The following is a 21377-nucleotide window of genomic DNA, read 5'->3' on the forward strand; positions in this document are numbered from 1 at the left end:
CCTTCCTTCCTTCCTTCCTTCCTTCCTTCCTTCCTTCCTTCCACCCACACTCCCTACCTTTCTAGGGCCCATTGTATTATGCAACAACGAGGTTTGCTCCCTAGTATTATTATACATACGTTGCTGAAGCGGAGCTGATACGATAACTAGTGGCTTCCCAACTGTCAGGTCACACTCTTAACTGCTCTATGGTGGGAGGGGGCTATATAGCTGGTGTTTCCTACTTTGTGAGTGATACAATTGCATCAGTCTTGAAATATCTAATACATAAATAATACATCTGTCAGTGTTCACCAAATAGTACACTTGTGAGGCAGAATACATTGTGAATAGTAAAAATGCAATTCTTATTGCAGCCAGTGGAGCCAATGTGATTTTATGTGAAACTACAGACAGCTCATGGATGAATGTCCAAATACATTTCACACAGTTCCCTAAGGGCAGAACTACAGGTTCTATGATTCCTTCTTCAGATGGTTTTAATCTATTGGTTAAAATTGCAATCCCTGAAGTTTCAATTTAAAGAGGGTGTGTGGGGGGGGGAATGGTTTTTTTAACAATTTATTGAAAAATCAACATCCCCAAGCTTTAATCCATGCAGCAAAAAAACATACGGGTATCCATAAATTTCCCCCAGCAAAGAAGACAAATTTTCAGCAGGTAAATTGCACTAGGGAAAAAGGAAAACCCCCCCCCCCCGGTTGGTCTTCCCCCTCAGTTCTCAGACCCATTAGTTAAACCAATGAGATTTAGGGTAGAATTGTATAATTATTCTTTTTGCAGATAGGTTTTTATCATAAATTAAAACCTATCTGCAAAATATATATATATCATAAAAATACACACAATATACCATACTGAACTAAATCTCATTACATCTACTGAGTGGAAAACACTGCATTTCCCCCAGTTGCAATACACTGTGGTTTAAACTTCAGCAAAATGCAACATCCTGACTACCACTCAACAAATTAACAAGACATTCTGACAACAACCTGCATGTCTTGCAAGGCTCTTTGTGTGTGATTTCCCCCCCTCCTATGATCAATTAACATAAAGGTATCCTTGGATTTTTTCCCCTTGTGATGAATAAATTTATTTGGCACCCCAAGCCTTTGTGTAGTCAGTGGACTCTTGTTATCTGCTTGAAACATCACTGCAATGTCAATACGTTTCTCCAGTATAAATGTAATGTCTGGAATCATTGTGTTAGCATAGCAAATCTGCAAATTATGACGTAAAGCAAAATGTTCTTGGCACTAACATATTTAAACATCATAAAATATTATTAGCCATGATAAATTTGTTATTGTTGCGAGTAGGGTCCTGGTCCTTTTCTGGGACTTCTTCATGGGGGACGCTCTATCATTCAAGGAAAAACTCTATGGTAAACAGAGTTTTTTCTTGAGTGACAGAGCATCTCCCAGCAATGTGCCCTGCTCGATGATGTCATCTCCAGGTAACATCATTGAGCCGGGTGCATTGGTGCCAACAGGGCGCTTTGAGGGCAGGGTTCCCCCCACTGGCCAGATCGGGGCCGCCAGATCTGGGGGCCCGAAAGCAGGCAAACCACCATCCCCATCAGGGGAATGGCAGCCCTAGGCAGAAGTGTTAATGTTTCACACCAGTCCTCCTACCATTTAGGCTGTAGTTAAATTTGTTGCTGTGTTTTTTGCTCCCTACATCTGATCAGACTACAGCCAAGCAATGTAGGAAGCATTGCCTTAATTCTGAATTAACTGGGATTGTACTTCCTATACAGCACAGCAAAACTCCTTCTGACATCCAATTAGAGTGAGAGCAGTGTGACAGAGGGAGCACTGCCCCCACCATGAATTGTTAAAACTTGCTTCCAAACAATGACTACACTAGGGTTGTCAGCCTCCAGGTAGCACCTAGAGATCTCCTGCTATTACAATTGATCTCCAGGCAACCAAGATCAATTTTCCTGGAGAAAATGGCTGCTTTGAAGGGTGGATTCCATGGCATTATACTCTGCTGTGGTCCCTCCCCAAATACCACCTTCTCCAGGCTCTACCCCCAAAATCTCCAGGTATTTCCCAACTCAGAGCTGGCAACCCTAGACTACATAATGTCATCACTCTAAGCAGAGGATCCTTGATTGGCATGGGTCATGTAGTAAAGGGGCCAAATAAGCAGATCAGAAGTAGACTATACTTTCTGCTAAAAGCACATCACTCTTTCATGGACAAGTGCAGATATGAACCTGTGTCTCCCGTGCCCTAGGCTTTCAAAAAACCATAAGAGAAGCCAATGTTGGATCAGGCCAACGCACAGTGGCCAAAAATACCAGGTGCCATCAGGAGGTCCAGCAGTGGGGCCGGGACACTAGAAGCTCTCCCACTGTTGCCCCCCCCCAAACACCAAGAAGACAGAGCATCACTTGCCCATACTAACCACTGCACCACACTGGCTTCAAAACCCTTGAAAAACTCCTTTGTCTCAACATTTTTGTGGGAAAAAATTGAAATACTTGAACATAATAGCACATGTTGATATCATAAATTAGTAATTAACCATTTGTGATAGGGAGAAAAAGATGTAAGGGATGATACAAATCCAAATGAAATCTCTATTAATTTCAACAAAAATAAGACTATACTAAAATATAGAACAGCTTTTATATTCGTGTGCTGTAATGTTTTGTCATCAGCTATCCTTGAGGGTCATTACAAACAAATTACTTCAAATGACTGTTTTTGCCCTTGTGGTACAGAAGTAATATTTAGAAGAAGAAAAGATTGGATTTATCCCCCGCCCTTCACTTGGAGTTTCAGAGCGGCTTACAAACTCCTTTCCCTTCCCCTCCTTACAACAGACACCCTGTGAGGTAGGTGGGGCTGAGAGAGCTCTGACAGAAACGGCTCTTTTCAAGAACACCTCTGACAGAACTATGGCTTGCCCAAGGTCATCCAACAGGTGCAAGTGGAGGAGTGGGGAATCAAACCCAGTTCTCCCAGATTAGAGTCCATGCACTTAACCACTGCACCAAACTGGCATTTACTGAGGTCCTTGTACTGTTGGTTTTGTATTTACTATAAAAAGGCGTTAGAGAAGACATAATTGTTCCATTTCTGGCTACTGTACCAGGCAATCTGACAGAAGACCTAGGTACCCCTTTTTTCTGGGGACAATCTATAAGGAAAGATTTTTTAGATTTAGCCACTGATAGGATGCATGATAAAGGAATTTGGTTAATCAAACATGTTCAAATACTGACATGTTTGTATCTGAAGAAGTGTGCTTGCACACAAAAGCTTATACCTTGAATAAAACTGTGTGGGTCTTGAAGTCGTGCTAGGAGTCGTGCAGGCCTTTCCATTGGTGCTGGGGTGGCGGGAGAGAAGGCTTAGCAGGCCTGGCGGCTGGGAGCTGCCCGGGCCTCGCCGTCGGTGCTAGGGGGTGGGGCAGGAGCCGCCTGGGCCTTGCTGTTGGTGTCAGGGGGGGAGAAGGCTTACCTGCGGCTGCTTCCTCCTCCTCTGCATGGAGTTCCCCCGCGCGAGTATCACAGGTCCCCCTTCTTGTATGATATATTTCTGCTTTTTTTAAAAAAGTTACTGCTTATCCTGCCCCACCCCCCAATAAATACACCATTACTTTGGGGCAGTTCAACATAGTGAAGTACAGATTACAAAACAAATACACTATTCCCACAAACTAAGCCAGTTGTGAAGTTCTTAGAACAGTACAGCCATCAATGTGATAGTCTTCATTCTATCCTAATCTGAAGCAGAAGCCTGGTAAACAGATACTATGTCACCTCTTGTAATCTTAGATGCCATCCAGGTAAACATCTCCTGGTATAAAATTTCAAATTAAAAATGCAGATGCTTTCATTTTATAAAATTTGCCAGATGGATTATCTTACCTTTGGTTCCATTGAAATGAAGCTGTGAGTACCTCTACTTGAGAGAACTGACCTTTTAATTGTTTTACTATGGTAGAAGTGGTAGTAATCCTTCAGTGCTCCAATCTGTAGGAAGAAAAAAGGTGGAGGGGGAAGAGAGAAAGACTTAATTTATGAAAAAGCAGTTTGTCTGTTTTTCACTGTAAAAGGTCTATAAATTATGCAATTTCCTGCTTATTCTGAAATGTTACTTGAACCCCAATGCTCATCTTTCAAAAGGGCGACATATGATATGAAATGGATGACGTGTCCTTGAGGCAGTAACTGCATAACCAAAGATTATAACTGAGCTGCTTTGTCTGTATCTACCTTTTTAATGTTTAATTTATATGCAGTATTTTAAATAATTCCATACCAAACTCTCATCCAAATTGTCTTCACAAGGCAAGTATAAAAATCATCAAATAGCTATATGATTATAAAAAAGTATTCCATCTAGTATGCTTAAGGAAACATACTGTAAAAAGGTATCATGTTCAACTATTTATACATCATTGGAGCTCTCTCTCATACACACACACACACACACACACACAAATAAACCCCTTATCCTAAATCTCAGGACATTCACAATTAATAAACTCATTCTTGAAGTCCTTATTCATTCTGTTTAGTTGCGGACAGGTTTACATCGGGACCATGCAGCATAGCATCCATACAAGAATAAAAGAACATGAAAGACACTGCAGACTTGGCTAACCTGAAAAATAAGCAGTGGCTGAACATAGCCTAACTCAAACATGACACAGTATCTTATTCCAAGACATTGAAATGCTGGACAACACATCTAATTACCATGTTAGATTACACAGGGAAGCCATTGAAATTCATAAACGGAAACACAATTTCAACAGGAAAGAAGAGAATTAGAGGAGGAGTGGGGAATTAGAGTCCGCACACTTAACCACTACACTACACTTTAAATCTGGAGTTTTCGGTTCCAACGGGCCACTCGTGGACTTCTCCCCATCTGATCGTTCCAGCACGCAATTAAAAATGGCCCGTTCAGGATGCTCTGAAGTTAGATCATCCCGAACAGGAGCCATTTTAGAAAAATCTTGATTCTGTGCATGCACGGATAACCATGGTTTTGTCCAAAATACTAGTGCATTGCCACATGGAGTCCCCAGCATGATGATGTCACTTCCGCATGACATCACCATGCTGGGGACGTTGTGCTGAGTGGGGGGGCTGGGCTTTCCCCTGCTGGCCAGCTGGCTGGCAGCAGATTGGGCTCTGCTAAATTGGGGGATCCCCCATTCCAACCTGGGGGCATGGAAACCCTAACCCCCTACCTCTTATAGCCTCTCCCCAGAAAATGTCTGGCCATACTGTGTGGTGGCTGGTACCAGGCCAGGCTGTGTGGTGGCCAGGCACTAGGTTTGCTAATCTCCAGGTGTGAGCTGGAGACCTCCCAGAATTACAACTGATCTTCACACTACATAGATAGCTTATTTATTTATTTATTTATTTAAAGTATTTATTCCATTTCTTCTGGAAAAAATGGCTGCTTTTGAAGGTGGACTGAATGACATTATACTCCACTAACTTCCCTCCCTAAAACCCATCCTCTCAGGCTCCACCATCAAATCTGCAGATATTTCTGAACCCAGGGATGGCAACCTTACCAGGCACAATCGTGCATTCACTGCCACCACGCTGGACTGGGCTGAGTTATGTGATGGCTGCTGCTGCCAGGCCAAGTCCTCCTCCATTAAGGTACATGGCAGTGGAGGGCAGGTGGGACATTTTCTCGGGGCAGTTTTGGTTTTACAGACCACTCCTGCTACCCCCCTCCCCAGCTTTGCTTTACAGAAGCCAAGGCTTGGAAGGCTTGGCTATATTGCTGTGGTTGCCTACCAACCCCATCAGCCACCAAGAGTTCAGCAGTCATTCTTTTCTTAAAGCTACAGGCATCATTTCTGTTATTTTGGAGAGTTTTAATTAACCCCAAGACTTCTTTTCTTTTAATTGAAGAATTTTCTTTTTTAAAAAACATTTTTTTTATTTTCCAAAACTACAAAGAAATAAGGAGGGGGAAGTTACAAACTAAGGGAGAAATATAACCCCTAAAAATCCAAGAGGTAGTGGTCATATAATGGTTACAATATAGCTTTGAGTAAAAAAAGTTATTTGTTACATTTAGAGTGATTATTAAAATCGCTTATATGCTTCAAGTCCAGATATTCAAACTTAGTAAAGAGCAATACACAAGAACAATTAGATATTTTAAAAAGACAGCAAACTTCAGAAAACGTTAGCATCTCATTTTTCCCCTCAAACGATATCCTTGCTTGGGGGCAGGTACCCCATGTTCCAAATCTGAGTTCTCTTCAATAGGTGTTTCATCGTCGCTTCCCTTGTCCTCATCGTCTTCCCCCGTTGGTCAAAGTTGTTGCTGCAGGAACTCCCATGCTTTCATTACAGAGTCAATTTTTCCCCTCTTATCTTTAAATTTGAAGAGTACGTCTTCAGGTAAAATCCATTTGTAAGGGATGTTATTCTTTTGTAGAAACGAAGCCAAGTCTCTATATTTTTTCCTTTTTTTCTTATTTCAAAGGGAATGTCTTTCAAAACTCTTATCTCATTGCCATCTACTTTCAGGGTAGTTCCATTTGTTGCCTTTAGGATCTGATCCCTCACTTGTCTTTGGGAGAATCTAACCACCACCTCACTGGGCAGATTATTTTTCTTTATGTATTCTGAATATGATCTGTAGATCACATCCATCTCGCTTTGAAGAAGATACGCTTTTAAATCTGCAACTGGTCCTAAAACATCAATCATAGTCTGGTTGAGATTCTCCCCTTTAATCTCAGGAATCCCCTGAAATCTCAGTATATAGCTTGCCTTTTCCATTTGAAGCTGTAATAGCTGGGCTTTATCAGATCTTCTCTTCTTTTCCATCTCCTAAAATTGCAGAATTTTCTGTAACCCAATTCAGTTAATGTACAGGAAGGCATTTCTTACTAAATCAAGAATATTTCTTTATGGAATTATAAATATTCAAGCAGTTTTGCCTTACTAGTCTTATAAGGTTCTCTCCCACGTGGGCTTTGATTCAAGAACTAAAGTAGGGGTTTTTTTTGCTCTAGTTGCACTTTTCGCTTACTATAGTTATTAAGCTGAAGCACAGAATTCAATCTGCTAGTATGGACCTCACTCCAATTAGTGTAGATCAAAGAAGTTACATATTTCAACGAGGAGCTTTTTACTCCACCGTAACAATTAGAATTACTGCACAGCTGTAATATAATAGACACAAATTAAATTATTTCTCATTTTCTAAGCATTGCATTTTAATGAATAAAATGAATAAAATAATGATTTCTGCATACCACCCACTGCTGATTTGTGTGGCAAGGACAGCTCCAAAACAGCAGCCAAACCAACTCACCACAAATCTATTAACATTGGATGTTTGCCTAAAGCTATAGGGCCCCCATTTGGTCAGTACCAGTTTGAAGTTAAATTACTGTTACAGAGCTTAAAACATTGCAAAGCAAACAGTAATAAATGGACAGCATAGGTCATAGCTCAGAACAATTATTTCTGTACAAAAACAGTGAGTTTTTGCTCCACATAGCCTTATTCAATGCCTGTATTACTTGTGAACTTAGGGGATGAAAAACTCTACCCCAGTTAGAATATGGCTACAGAGTTAAAAGCACTGATGTTACAGATGAGATGGAAGATTGCCAGATGAAAAAGGAACCTTACAAGCTGAAAAGAGACTGTTTGCTAAACTGTAGTTACCCAGGACACACTCTATTATCAGAAGATCCTCTGTATAAAACATCAAGGAGCAAGAGATAAATTAAGCAATTTGTGTTTAAACTAGACAGAGATCACAAGTTCATTCTTGAGAGTCTCTGCATGAATGTGTGATAAATTGGTGGCATAGCTTACACTAAGTAATGATTAGAATAAAATGTAGAAAAGGAACTGCAGCCTGAAGCAACATGTAAAGATAGTCATGAGGAAGGTAAAACAGAAGTCCTTAGGAATCAAAAATTTTTACTCAAGTTTTATTAACCATTTGCTGCTGAAGTCGATGTTGTTGGTTTATGAGGGGCAAAGCCTATTTCAGGAAGTTGGTACAACTGACCTTTTGACTTAAGTCTTAAAAAGCAACAGAAATGTGTGTGTGTGTGTGTGTATTTTAAACTGGACTATTTAGCCTTTAGAGAACACAGTATTCCAGGGCAAGGAAAAACCCAAAGAGATACCATCTCAAGAAACCAAGCTTGGTTCTATGCTTTCCAATACTGCAGGTATATAGCTACGCATTACTGGGTTTCTGCTTTCTTCAGGGCATCACTAACAAGCCACAACCTAATTATGTTCTCTACTACTTAAGTGAATAGCTGGCCACCTTGCAGTCTTCATTTGTTGCCACTGATGCCTGTGGGTTTGGTAATTAGGGTTGCCAGGCCCCCCACTATGGTAGGTGATCTCCCACTGGAGCCCCTTGTTTGTTCACCACTGCTCCAAGAAAAATTAAAAAATAAACACAACAGTGTCATATCGCTGTAAGAATCACGAGAAAACCTATAGTTTTGCCACAGTTCCAGCAAATCCTAGAATGACATCACTTTCTGGTTTTTCTCAAATGTAATGTCACCATACATGCAAAACTAGCACCCCCACCCCAAAGTTCCTGTTCCTCAAGTACCCACCAATTGAAAGATAACCCTAGTAGCAATATAATATGCTTTGCATGCTGTTTACTTTATTATTTCAAAACAGAGAGTCACAATGTTTAATAAACTGTTTTGATTCCTAAATCTAACCAGTAGTGTACATGGTTTGCCCTGATCCCATTAGAATCCTGAAAAGAAGCAGGGGCAGTGCTACCTTTTCTAAATACTTGTCCATTATGTATTACAAGGAACTAGCTATCCTCTTTTATTAGTAGATTCACTCCCTCTTAAAGTAGCACTGTGTATGGTACACAAATTAGGTTTTATTGCTGTTTAATGAGTAAACCGCTCATTTCAAAAGACAGATGTGAACAGAGCCTACATTTAAAAAGAACAGAGATCAAGCTACCCTTCAACTATTTCCTACTTAAAGTATTTGTACCCTGCCTCTTGGCTCAAGGAGGCATTTAGGTAATAATTAAAATATTCCAGATTAAAATAAAATAAATTAAAAACCCCAAATACCCCCCCAAAGACGCTTACTGTTCATATCCCATCAAAAGCCCTGGCAAATAAACAAGTTTTGCAGCATTTCCTGAAGATCTCCAGAGAAACAGCTCCCCTTACCTCTTCAGGGAGCCCAAAAATGCAAGCCATGATGACAGATGCTCATGCTCTGGTCCATGTCAATGGGCCACCCTAGGTGGGGGAACAACCAGTAGATGGCAGCCTAAAGACACCAGTCAATGCATGGGAATGTATGGAAGATATTCCTTCATATACACAGATCCCAGGACATGAATGGCTTTAAAGATTATAACCAGCACCTTGAATTGAACTTAGAAACAAACAAGGAGCCAATGTAGGTGTTTCAAAATGGGCAAAATATGTTCCCCTCAGCTAGCCCTGACAATAACTGGGCTCCCACATTTTTTCTATAAACGTAAAATTTTCCAAAATTTTGAAATTATGGGGGAGAAATGGAAATATATGCAGTATTAACTTTCATACCAATCCTCAACTTATTTTACTGCTTTAACTATATACAATGAATCATGTAATTCAGTTACAAAGTTTAGGAATAAAACTGTATTACTAGTATATTTATCAAATTTAAAAATATAAATACTTTCATTTTCTACAAGCAAAGTTATATTTCCTCTATGGAAGTGAGATTAATAATATCAGAGAGGTATTCTGGGAGACAATTCCAATGTGTGGCAACAAGGGGGAAAAGGAGAAATAATTTCAGGAGACAGGACTTCTTTGACCATCTGAGTGGTCAGAGTATGGGCAAGGTTATGGCTAGGATATTGGGATATGAGACTAGACAGATAAAAGACCAGAAAGTCTTCTGAAGATAAGGCTGAAACATTCATCCAAAATCTAAGTGATTTGTATTTTATCCTTGTTGTGATCTGCCCTGAGCCTGCTTGCAGGGTAGGGCAGGCTAGAAGCCCAATACAATAAAATAAGAAGGGACAGGAAGTCATCGTAGAAATTTAAGGAGGGGCATCACATTGTTAGAGGGGAAAAAGAAAATAATTTTGACGACAGTGTACTGAATAGAAGGCTCTGGAATAACAACAAAAGACCAGTGAGAAGGGTTATAGCTCGGGATGCCATCCTCCAGGTGGGACCTGGGGACCCCTCAGAATTATACGTCATTTCCAGATTACAGAGATCAGTTCCTCTGAAGAAAATTGATGCTTTGAAGGGTGGAGTCTATGGCATTGTGCCCCACTGATGTCCCTGTCCTCCTCCGCAGGTCTCAAAGTAAAACAGAATGTTTACAAAGAGGGGGAAATGGAAGCTTTATTGCAGTGTTGTGTAGGGAGAAGTGACATGATGTGAAGTGACAGACTGGTGGGAATCGAAAAAGGGAAAATAAACCCAAGACTTTGTACCTGTTCTGCAAAGTGGATGATCATGTTGTCAATAGATATGGAGAATATATAGGGAAAAGAGGACTTTTGGGGAAGCTGAAACCTCCGTCCTGTACACTAGTTGCAAAAACCTAAAAGGAGTTAAATGTATTTTCCAATTTTAAGAAGCCTTATAGTGCATCATTAGTAACAAATGTTTAATCATCATCATATGGGAAGGGGCATTATTCATCTGCACAGCTGCCCTTGCAGAAATAAAACAGATGGCTGCTGGCCATGAGCCATCTGAGAGGCTTCAAGGCACTTTACTGACCCTGCAGGTACATTCATCATTGCTTCACTCCCCAATATGTCTCTCCCCATATAGTACTTAGGCTTTGGTGGCAGTAACAAAAGCAGGGCCATGAGATTATGTGAATAAGAGGAAGTGGGAAGATAGGCAGCTCAATAGACCTGGTGGGGAGACAGAGTATCTCTGCCCAAGTTACCGGAGATGAAGTAAGACTAGAATACTCTTCTACAGATATGGATGGCTAGCCCTCCTCTATCCCATATTTATTGCACTACTTGCTGATGTATTCTAGGTTTCTTTTTACTCCAAATAAATTTATCAAACAATGGATTTCCCAACTACAGAGATCAGTTCCCCCATTAGAGTTGCCAGCTCCAAGTTAGGAAATTCCTGGAGATTTGAGGGTGGAGCCTTAGGATAGTGAGGTTTGGGGAGGGAAGTGACATCAGCAGGGTATAATGCCATAGAGTTCACCCTCCAAAGCAGCCGTTTTCTCCAGGGGAACTGATCACTGTCATCTGCAGATCAGTTATACTTCCGGGTTGGCAACACTAGTTCTTCCCACCCAACAGCCAGCCTACCCGTATCTGTCCTTCTTGTCTTCTGTTTTCTGTATTCACAAAGGTTATGGTGGCAGTGGTGGCACACCTCTGTCCAAAAGGCGTGCAGATATTTCCCTATATAGACGATTGGTTGTTGGTAGCAGATTCAGAAGCATCCCTGCTCGCCAATGTAAACCTAACATTGACAGTCCTGACATCCTTAGGCATCCAGGTAAATCTAAAAAGTCAATGCTACTTCCCACCAAAAGGGTGCAGTTTATAGGAGCTATCCGAGACTCTGTCGTTTGCAAGGCTTTTCTCCCTCCTCAGAGAGCAAAGGACACTTTCGATCTAGTGACTCTATTCCACAAGTCTGGACATGCTACAGCAAAGCGAATCCAGCAGCTGCTGGATCTGATGGCTGCCACCATCAATGTCATTGTTTTTGCCAGACTGCACATGAGACCTCTGCAGCTGTGGTTCGTACGCAGGTTTCGCCCACAAAGTCATCCTCAATCCCTTCGTCTTGTCTCCCCACCATACGTTTTGGGCTCTGCGCTTTGGTGGACAGATCCTGTTTGTAGAAGGATCTGTCTTGCCTGTTCGCAGCTCTAGTCACCAGATTTGCTGACTTCACTATTAGAAGATGAAAATTCACTTGGATCAGTATCTCCAAATTTTCAGAAATAAGCATATCTGAATTCCTAATATGGCTATTTCTCCAAAAAGATCTAGTTAACTGTCATAATGTTTAGCCTCCTTTGCTATATTTATCCCCATTAATAACAATTTAGCACTGTTTACCTTATATCCAAGACTAAAGCACTCTGAGATAGAGTTGCCAATCTCCGGGTGGGAAATACAAAAACTGAGGGTCACAGTGTTAGGTTGTATGCTTTTTTATTTTTCTATACTGTTATATAAATATTGGTATCAAATTATCAAAAATAGGTTTCACCCAAACAAAACCTCCGGGTGGGGCCTGGAGATGCCCCACTATTACAATTGGTCTCCAGATGACAGAGATCAGTTCCTCTGGAGAAAATGGTGGCTTTAGAGGGTGAATTATATGGCATTATGCCCTGTTGAGGTCCCTCCTCTCCCTAAACCCTGCCCATCTTCTTCGTGGTCTCTGTGCATCACACCTCTGGAATATAGTGCACCTGCACCTACCTCAATCGGTACAATGGAAAGCAAAAGGAATTTTCGCACCCACTCCCCAGTCATGTGCCAGGCTCCACTGCGCATGACCAAGGGAGGGGCATGACAATCCCGCCAGTTGTCTTCTGACCGCCGCGCTGGTAGGACTCTCTCCGCTTCAGTAGGTAAAACTATACTTTTTTGGGCCTTTTGGCCTCGTCTTATTCAAGTTTAGTTAGTTAGGAAAGTTTTTCAGTTAGTGTTTTGTTGGACTTTTATTTCTACCATCCCTTTCCCCAGCCTATGGCCGCGCTGTGGGGTTTCTTTAAACTGTGCTTGGAATGCGGAAGTAAGATCGCCCCCCCCCCAGATGGACATTCTCTTTGCCTTTTATGCTTGGGGGAATCACACCAAGTTGCCTCTTGCACCCATTGCTCCAAGTTCTCCAAGCAAACCAGGAAAAATAGGGCTGCTAGACTGCAAGTGGCGCTGATGGAAGCCGCACTCTCTCCAGTAGCGCCATCATCTTACGAGACGTCCAGACATGCATCGATGTTGATGCCAGCATCCAAAGCGACAATTGCCATGCCTTCGACATCGACCTCCATCAATGCCGTAAAATCAGTGCTGAAATGCCCGATTCAGGCACAACAGTCCGAAGCCCATACTCCTTCCAAAAGACATAAGGAGGGCAAGGACGTTCGGCTTATCAAGCTTAAGAAGCACAAGAAAGGCTCTTGTGTAGCCGCTTCGCTTAATTCAATAAGCTGAGGGCAGCCACAAGGTGCACTTCGGTCACCTTTGCTATGCCCCATCCAGTCCCTTGACTCAGACCAGGAGCTGAACTTGACTCAGGTTCCTCGATCACCCAATGTCGAGAACCTGCAATGAGATAGAATGTTGTCCCTTCACCTCCGTTCATCCCCGATGAGCGAGATCGATCTCTGACACCGATTCCGCCCACGTCATGGGATCAGTGCCAATGGCAATATTTATACGAAGTCTACCCCTTTTCGGGGTCGATGCCATGGCTCCCTCGTCCACCCATGGAGTGGGATCGCCAGTCTTCCTTGTCCAGAATTTCTCGGTACCATGATCCCTACCCAGCACCGGAATTTGTTAAACCCTTTCAATTGAGACCGATAACTAAAGATCCAGGTCTTCAACCGTCGGCACCGAAAACTCCCATAGATCAGTTGGAACTTAGGCCTTCGATGCCGATCCTCCAAACGTCGTTCTCCGAACCCTAAACCCATCCAGCTTCCCTATCTAATACTCAGATGAGGAGAGTCCCCATTCACTGATAGAGGCATCCCTGCAGCAACAAGTTGAGGTCGAGCTCCCTATTTCACCGTCGGAGGACATTAAACCCTATGGGGACTTTATTAAACATATGGCTCATACCCTAGCTCTGCCCACCATCCAGCCTCTATGCCTACCATCCAGCCTCTACCGACAGTCATGGACTCAGTCTTCGATATAGTACAAATGGACACTTCGACAGCAGTTGCCCTTACCATGACATCGGTACTTTTGCAAACAGCAAAAGCTCCCTGGGCTCATCCTTCCTCAATATCGATCTCCAACAAGAGGTTGGATCATATGTATAAGATTCAAGAATCTGGGGCAGAATTCTTTTTTGTTCATCCAAAACCTAATTTGTTAGTGGTTACATCCTCGACCAAGGGCAAGAGTACTTATTCTACACCCCCGGATAAAGAAGAATGGAAAATCAACTCTTTAGGGAGAAAATTTTATACTGCCGGAGCTCTGGGTATCAAAACCTCCAACTATGCAGCCTGTATGGGGCGTTATCAGTATTCCCTCTGGGAACAAATGTCTGAATTATTTCATCCCTCCCATATGACTGTAGGCAACAAGCTAGACGCATCCAAACAGAGGGGATACTCTTGGTGAAACACCAACTTAAAGTATCCAAGCACTCACTGGATACAGCGGCAAAGACTCTCACTTCTGCAGTCACCTTACGTAGATACGCATGGTTATGTTCCTCCACCTTAGTCAGAAACTAAGGGCACTGTAGAGGACCTTCCATTCAAAGTTGATAGACTTTTAGCTCCACCACGGATGCGGTACTTCAGGAGCTTGACAAAAGCATCAAGACTTCTCGCAGCTTAGGGGTTGCACCTCCTACAAAACCGCATAAAGGGCAAACATGGTCCAAACAATGGTCAGGTAGACCATCATCTAAATCCTCCTCCGAGCCATACTTGCAAAGGACCCCGAGTCGTCTGCCCCATTCCTACGGTGGAAAACCCAAGTTTTTGTCTACCTCTCTATCTAGACCCAAAACTGCAAGGAACACTCAACTGAGTCTTTGACTCACACCTCCTCTCCCAACTCCCTACATGCTTGTCTCCTTACCTGTCCATCTGGGAGTCCATTACATCGGACCAGAGGGTCTTCTCAATAATAAAAATGGGATACCTAATAAGAGTTTTCCCAAATCCCTTCCACCTCCCACGTCGCTGTCACACCACCTTCCACAGTCCTCCTAGAAGAGGTTCAAACTCTCCTAAGCAAGGATGCCATAGAGCTGGTACCATCAGCACAGCACGTAATGGGCTTCTACTCCCGTTACTTTACGGTAACGAAATGGGATGGAGGCCTCCGACTCATTCTGGACCTCAGGAACCTGAACTCTTTCATCATATACAAGAAGTTCAGGATGAAAACGCTACAGGCCATCCTTCCACTCCTCGATTCAGGGACGTGGATAGTTATGTTGGATCTCAAGGATGCTTACTTCCACGTTTCCATCCACCCTACCCACCATCGTTTCCTTCATTTTGTGGTAGGCAACCGGCATTTCCAATTCAAAGCCCTTCCATTCTGATTATCCATGGCCCCTCGGGTCTTCACAAAGGTTATGGTGGCAGTGGTGGCACACCTCTGTCCAAGAGGCATGCAGATATTTTCCTATATAGACGATTGGTTGTTGGTAGCAGATTCAGAAGCATCCCTGCTCACCAATGTAAGCCTAACATTGACAGTCCTGACATCCATAGGCATCCAGGTAAATCTAAAAAGTCAATGCTACTTCACACCAAAAGGGTGCAGTTTATAGGAGCTATCCAAGACTCTGTCGTTTGCAAGGCCTTTCTCCCTCCTCAGAGAGCAAAGGACACTTTCGATCTAGTGACTCTATTCCACAAGTCTGGACATGCTACAGCAAAGCGAATCCAGCAGCTGCTGGATCTGATGGCTGCCACCATCAATGTCATTGTTTTTGCAAGACTGCACATGAGACCTCTGCAGCTGTGGTTCGTACGCAGGTTTCACCCACAAAGTCATCCTCAATCCCTTCGTCTTGTCTCCCCACCATACGTTTTGGGCTCTCTGCTTTGGTGGACAGATCCTGTGAATCTCCTAGCAGCAGCCCCATTCCATCCACCCACATCAACACTCATGCTGACTACAGATGCGTCCCTCTGGGGATGGGGCGTGCATCTTAAGAGTCTTTGTGTGGAGGCTCATTGGGACTCCCATGTAGCACACAATCATATAAATTTCCTGGAACTCCTGGCAGTGCTGTACACACTCAGGTCTTTCCAACACCTAGTGATTGAGCAAATGGTTACAGTTCTGACAGACAACACCACAGCCCTGTGTTATATCAACAGACAGGGAGGTACGATCTCCCGGGGGCTATGTCGCCTAGCCATAGAACTATGGGTCGAGTGTCAATCGTGGAACATGTTCCTAAGGGTCGCTCATCTGCCAGGAACACTGAACATCCAAGCAGACTTCTTGAGCAGAGGAGCAGCAGCGGAGCACGAGTGGGAGCTCAATTGGAGTTATCTTCACACAATCTTATACCTTTGGGGCCATCTGGAAGTGGATGTGCTTGCAACACGCAGCAACAGAAAATGTCGTCTGTTCTGCTCCAGAGCGGAAATAGATCCTCTATCTCTGTGGGATGGTCTTCTAGTCCCGTGGTCACGTCTTCATGTCTTCCTTTTCCCTCCGATTCCTCTAATACCCAGGGTACTGGTCACGTTGATGCAGGAAAAACCACGCTGTCTCTTAGTGACACCGTGGTGGCCCTGACAACATTTGTTCTCCACTCTGCTCCACCTATCCAAGGGCTCCTTCATTCACCTTCCTCCAGCTGCAGATTTCCTTCTCGCAGAGAAGAGTCGGATTCTGCATCATGCTGTGAAGCATCTCAAGCTCACAATCTGGAGGATCCTTTTTGATTGGTCAGAGACAGGATAGATCACATCCTATTGAACTGTCGCAGGCCGTCTACCCGAGTTTCTTACGCTGGGAAGTGGAAGAAATTCTTGTCTTACCTTACCTTGTTAGGATTGCCACCACCACTATCTGACCTGATGGCAATCTTTGGGTTCTTATTGTCTCGTGTAGACCTAGGACTCAGTTGTGCCTCGCTGAAGGTCTATTTAGCTGCAATTTCGGCCAATCACCCTATGATTGACGGTCACGCCATCTTCTCTCACCCCCAGACCAAGAAGTTTCTTAAAGGTCTGACCCACCTTTTCCCCCCATCACGTGGAACCACGCCAGCGTGGGATCTACCCATGGTGCTTGCAAGGCTCGTGGACAAACCATTTGAACCGATGGCTACTTGTAGTCTACAGCTTTTGTCATGGAAGACAGCCTTTTTAGTCGCAGCCACCTCCACCAGGAGGATGAGCGAGTTATTGGCACTCCGTTGTGACCCACCTTATTTGAGTTTTCGTCATAATGGGGTCACGTTGGCTCCAGATGTTTCTTTCCTGCCGAAAGTTGTTTCTGAGTTTCACCTACAAACAGACATTGTTCTTCCAGTGTTCTTTCTGTCTCCTTCATTGGAGGAAGAATGCCATTTTCATTCGTTGGATGTCAAAAGAGCTTTACTCTTTTACCTAAATCGAACACAGCCTTTTCGGAAATTTCCAGCATTGTTTGTCTCGTATGGTCTACCCTCTCAAGGGAAGAAGCTGTCGTCCCAATGTCTATCCAAGTGGATCGTGGAGACTGTTAAGTTGTGCTATATGCTAGCCAAGAAGTCGCTCCTGGGTCCGCTATGGGCACACTCTACCAGGGCAGTGGCAGCATCCACAGCCTTCCTGCGAGGTGCATCGTTGGAAGATATCTGCAACGCAGCTACTTGGGCGAGGCATTATGCCCTTGATGTTTGTCTTCATCAGCATTCCATTGTGGGACGAGCGGTGTTGCAGGCAGCACAGATTTAGGACCTCAGCTCTCTCCTCCAGGTAGGTGGGCATTGCTTGTCAGTCTCCCAGAGGTGTGATGCACAGAGACCACGAAGAAGATAAAGAGGTTGCTTACCTGTAACTGAGGATCTTCGAGTGGTCATCTGTGCATTCACACCACCCGCCCTCCTTACCCTCTGCTTTCGGTCCTTCCTTGCTTTCTTTGGAGACTGAGGGCAGCGGTCAGAAGGAACTGACAGGATTGTCATGCCCCTCCCTTTGTCATGCGCAGTGGAGCCTGGCACATGACCGGGGAGCGGGCACAAAAATTCCTTTTGCTTTCCATTGTACCGATCGGGGTCGGTGCATGCGCACTATATCCCAGAGGTGTGAATGCACAGATGACCACTCGAAGATCCTCAGTTACAGGTAAGCAACCTGGGTTTTTTAGGCTCTACTCCCAAAATTTCCATTTACTTCCCCACTCAGAGCTGGCAACCCTGCGCTGAGAACTTCTAGACCATAATGCACATTGAAATAAATTATTAATGCAATATTATTTTACTTTTTTATCTTCTAAATTCTTCAAAGAGTATAGAGAAGAAGAAGAAATTGGATTTATACCCTGACCTTCAATAACCAAAGGAGTCTCAGAGCGGCTCACAAACTCCTTTCCCTTCCCCTCCCCACAACAGACACCCTGTGAGGTACATGGAGCTGAGAGAGCTCTTTCAAGAAGTGCTCATGAGAAAACAGCTCTGAGAGAACTTCTAACTGACCTGAGGTCACATCAGCAGCTGCATGTGGAGGAGTGAATTTAACCCGGTTCTCCAAGATTAGAGTCCATGCACATAACCACTACACCAAACTGGTGATTATACAAGATTATACAAGGTGACTCCTGTCAAGACTGATGTGCAGCACAATTATATGCATGTTTACTCAGAAGTAATTGTGCATATGACTGTAACTTTAACTAGATACATTTTACATAAGTAAAGGACTGATTTACTGAAAAGCCCAGATGGACCTTGTATTTTCACATGCTCCTGTCTCCCCTGATTTGAATTTTTATTTAGTTTTTTTAATATTTATATTTTATTGGTTTTTGTATATAGTAATAACATTGATACAATAAATGGTTAAATAACTGCTTAAAAGTGAATATAATGCAATGTGTAAGCTATATCATTACAGCTCTTGTACATACAATACATGTTTTCATTTTTCGGGGATGTTTTCAATCTGTCCAATGTAACATAAGCATTTCCCCCCTTTTATATATATACTAAACTAGAACAAAAATAAACAAACAAATAAAGCAAAAAGGAACAGAAAGGAAAAGAATTCCTATCAGTAGTACAAACATTTTGACTTTAAATCCATTTGTGGTATTGGGTCCATTCGGAAGAGATAAATTGTTGTTGAGACAAGTAGTCAAACACTGGGTACCATTTGTCTGTGAATATTGTTAGAGTCGGCTTCTGAGACAGGAAATTTAGTTTATTTGTGACTGCATCCATTAAGTAATGGCTTCATAATTTCTTAAACCACACCTCAATACTGGGTACTTTATTATCCTTCCAGTACGATGCAATCACAGTTTTTGCTGCATCCAACATCACTTCCACTGTAGCTTTATGTGGTCTAGATGACAGATCTTTTGTACAGGTATTTAAAAATAAAACCTCTGGTGTCAACAGAATTTGTATTGAGGTGACCTTTTGGATTACCTTCAACACCTCTGACCAAATTTTTTTAATTTTAGTGCACTGCCACCAGCAATGTGCAAAGTCTCCAATATGCTGGCATTCCTTCCAACACATTGGAGACTGATTTGGAGAAATATAAGAAAGCTTGTGTGGCGTAGCATACCACCGAGTCATTATTTTCAAGTTTTGAAATCTAACAGACATCACCTTGGTCTTGAAGCTGGTCGAGTTCCATATTTTCTCCCATATTTCATCTGTGAGTGTTACTGTAATATCTTTTTGCCAGGCCTTTTGATATGGTAGGAATTTGGAACATGAGCTTTTAATCAGTATGGAATACAATTTTGAGATAAGACCTTTGTTTTGTGAATCATAGTCTCGCATTAGTAATTCTAAGTCAGTTTGAGGTTGAGCCATTACGTTCTTTATATCAATTTGATTAAGTAAATGACTCAGCTGTAGGTAGAAAAACCATGGTATAGAAGAACCCAGTTTCCATTCAAGCTCCATTTTATTACGAATACCTGTCTTGGTGGCTATATCTATAGAACGGGATAGATTTTTAAGTTTCCATCTATTAAACAGATTTGGTTCTGTTCCAGGTAAAAACTATCTCTGGTTCAGAAAGCTAGAGTATCTCGATATCTTGGGTAATAAAGACCTGGTGTGACGTCTCCAACATTGTATTGCCGGGTATAATAGGTCTATTGAGCTTACTTTGTTGACAGAGATTGTTTCAGAAGCCCATAACGTACTATTCAAAGAATCAGGATAAATCAAGTCATCATAAATATTTACCCATATAGGTCTCTTGGAGGTGCGCAGCATCTTAATGCAAGTGGATAATATTATTGCCCTATTGTACATCAACCAGTCCAGCAAAGTGAACCCTCCTAATGTTCTAGGCCTCCTCAAAACCGAGAAACTTATTCTGGGTTTCTTTTTGTCTCAAAGAAAGTCTTTCAATGAGGATTGCCATCTTTTTATGATTGAAGATGGAATATTGAGAGGTAGTGTTCTAAACAAAAAAATAAATTTGGGTAAAATAAAAGATTTTATTAAATTGAACTTCTCAATTCAGTTCAAATGTATGCATAGTTATGGATAGTTCAGAATGCATTTCGTGATGATTGCTTGCTAACAATTTGGATTGATCTAGGGGAATCTTGATTCCTAGATATGTTAGCAAGTTTGTAACCCAGTGATATTGAAAAGATTTTTTTATGTGCTCTTCCTCATCTCTGGTAAGGTGAATTGGTAAGATTTGTGTTTTAGTATCATTGATTTTCAAGCCAGAGAATGAGCCAAAGTTTCCTAACAAGGTATGTAGAGCAGGTAGAGATGTTCTAGGTTTCGTGATGTATAGTACCATGTCATCTGCGAACAGAGAATGATTAATGAATGAATGAATGATTAATCCAAACAAGTTTAAAGATATTGCACAATACAGTCATTACTGTTTAAACTGGAATTATGCTCTTTTTAAAATGGTCATTTCTGTAAACTAGATATCTGTAGTCAAATATTTAGCTGGTTATATAAAATCAGTATATATCATTTTTCCTCTCCTCAGTCATGTTACTTCCTTCCCTTTCAACTTGCTATTCTGAAGCCCACTTTTTTCTAAATCTCCTAGCCCAGATCTTCTCAAGTTTGCATTTTTAACATGGAAAAATTAAGCTTTTCTAATTTGTAGTACTGATCTTTTGTAACCTCAAAGTGTAGATGCCAATTCCTATCTATATCTTTTCATTATTTCACTGCTGGTTTTATATTCTGCCCTTGCTACTGTCATTAAGTTAAAACAATTATTTCAAGCAACTGTAAATATTAACATCACATTTGAGTGAGATTCACAAGGCAAATCCTAGGGTTTCATCATGTCCTATAAAGCAGTTCTGTATTGAAACACTCTCAGTTTGTTTCAAAGCATCTGATATGAAACAAGGACATACTGCTAAGCAAGCTACTAAACTTCTAAATATGCATTTCAGCTAGCTTCATAGATATCCTTTGCTGTGTTCCAGTTCAGCTTTGAAGATGCTGAATTGGCA

At 42.2% G+C, this 21377-nt stretch overlaps 1 protein-coding gene across 1 annotated transcript in view; it reads right to left on the minus strand.

The window, feature by feature from the left end:
• PCSK5 (proprotein convertase subtilisin/kexin type 5) overlaps positions 1-21377 on the minus strand; it is a 491368-nt gene that overhangs the window by 442084 nt on the left and 27907 nt on the right. The window contains exon 2 of the mRNA XM_015409257.1: positions 3890-3994. Coding sequence (XP_015264743.1) covers positions 3890-3994 — 105 coding nt within the window. The remainder of the gene's footprint in view (positions 1-3889; positions 3995-21377) is intronic.

Source organism: Gekko japonicus, unplaced genomic scaffold (genome assembly GCF_001447785.1).
Source record: "Gekko japonicus isolate JY-2015 unplaced genomic scaffold, Gekko_japonicus_V1.1 scaffold325, whole genome shotgun sequence".
NCBI lineage: Eukaryota > Metazoa > Chordata > Lepidosauria > Squamata > Gekkonidae > Gekko > Gekko japonicus.